Raw genomic sequence first — 578 nt, forward strand, 5'->3', positions numbered from 1 at the left:
ACTTTTTATTAAATCTTATTTTATATATGTCTAATCTGGTTTTTGGATTTTTTTTATCTTAAGAGGCGCGTCAAAATCTTAAGACACACCTCCAAAAACACGTTTTATAGAATTGTAAATACAACATTCGTTTTATTTTGTTACAATAAACTACTGCATGATTTTATTTTTCTAATCTAAGCTGCTGCAAAACGCTTATAAAAAACAATTAGTCTTACAATTAAACGGGACGTCTCATTAAACTAAACTCAAATTTTGAAATACAAACACATGCTTAAAATAATGATATCTGTTATTTATTGTTTTTTGATTAAGAAAAGTGAATTTAAATTTCTTTAACTTTTCTCAGGGACATGATGGTTTTGATGTTTTTTTAAAAAAAATTATTTATCCCCTAATGAGCAAAGGAAAATTAATAGTTGAGTATGAAAAAGGACAGATTGATGCTTATTTTCAAATAGGAAAAAATATTAAGCAAATAAGTGCTATATTGGACAGAAGCAGGACCGCAATTAGAAATTACCTGACTTTAAAGAATGTAAATAAAATTACTAGCAAAAAAGGAAGAAAAAGAGCTC

At 26.3% G+C, this 578-nt stretch overlaps 1 protein-coding gene across 1 annotated transcript; it reads left to right on the plus strand.

The window, feature by feature from the left end:
• Positions 1-397: 397 nt before the first annotated feature.
• AAJ76_2080003907 (hypothetical protein) lies at positions 398-578 on the plus strand (the record flags this gene model as incomplete). Its single annotated transcript, XM_024474553.1, has 1 exon — positions 398-578. A coding segment is annotated over one exon (181 nt), but the record flags the coding sequence as incomplete, so codon positions are not given.

The sequence above is a fragment of the Vairimorpha ceranae genome (genome assembly GCF_000988165.1).
Source record: "Vairimorpha ceranae strain PA08 1199 chromosome Unknown NODE_208, whole genome shotgun sequence".
Classification (NCBI taxonomy): Eukaryota; Fungi; Microsporidia; family Nosematidae; genus Vairimorpha; species Vairimorpha ceranae.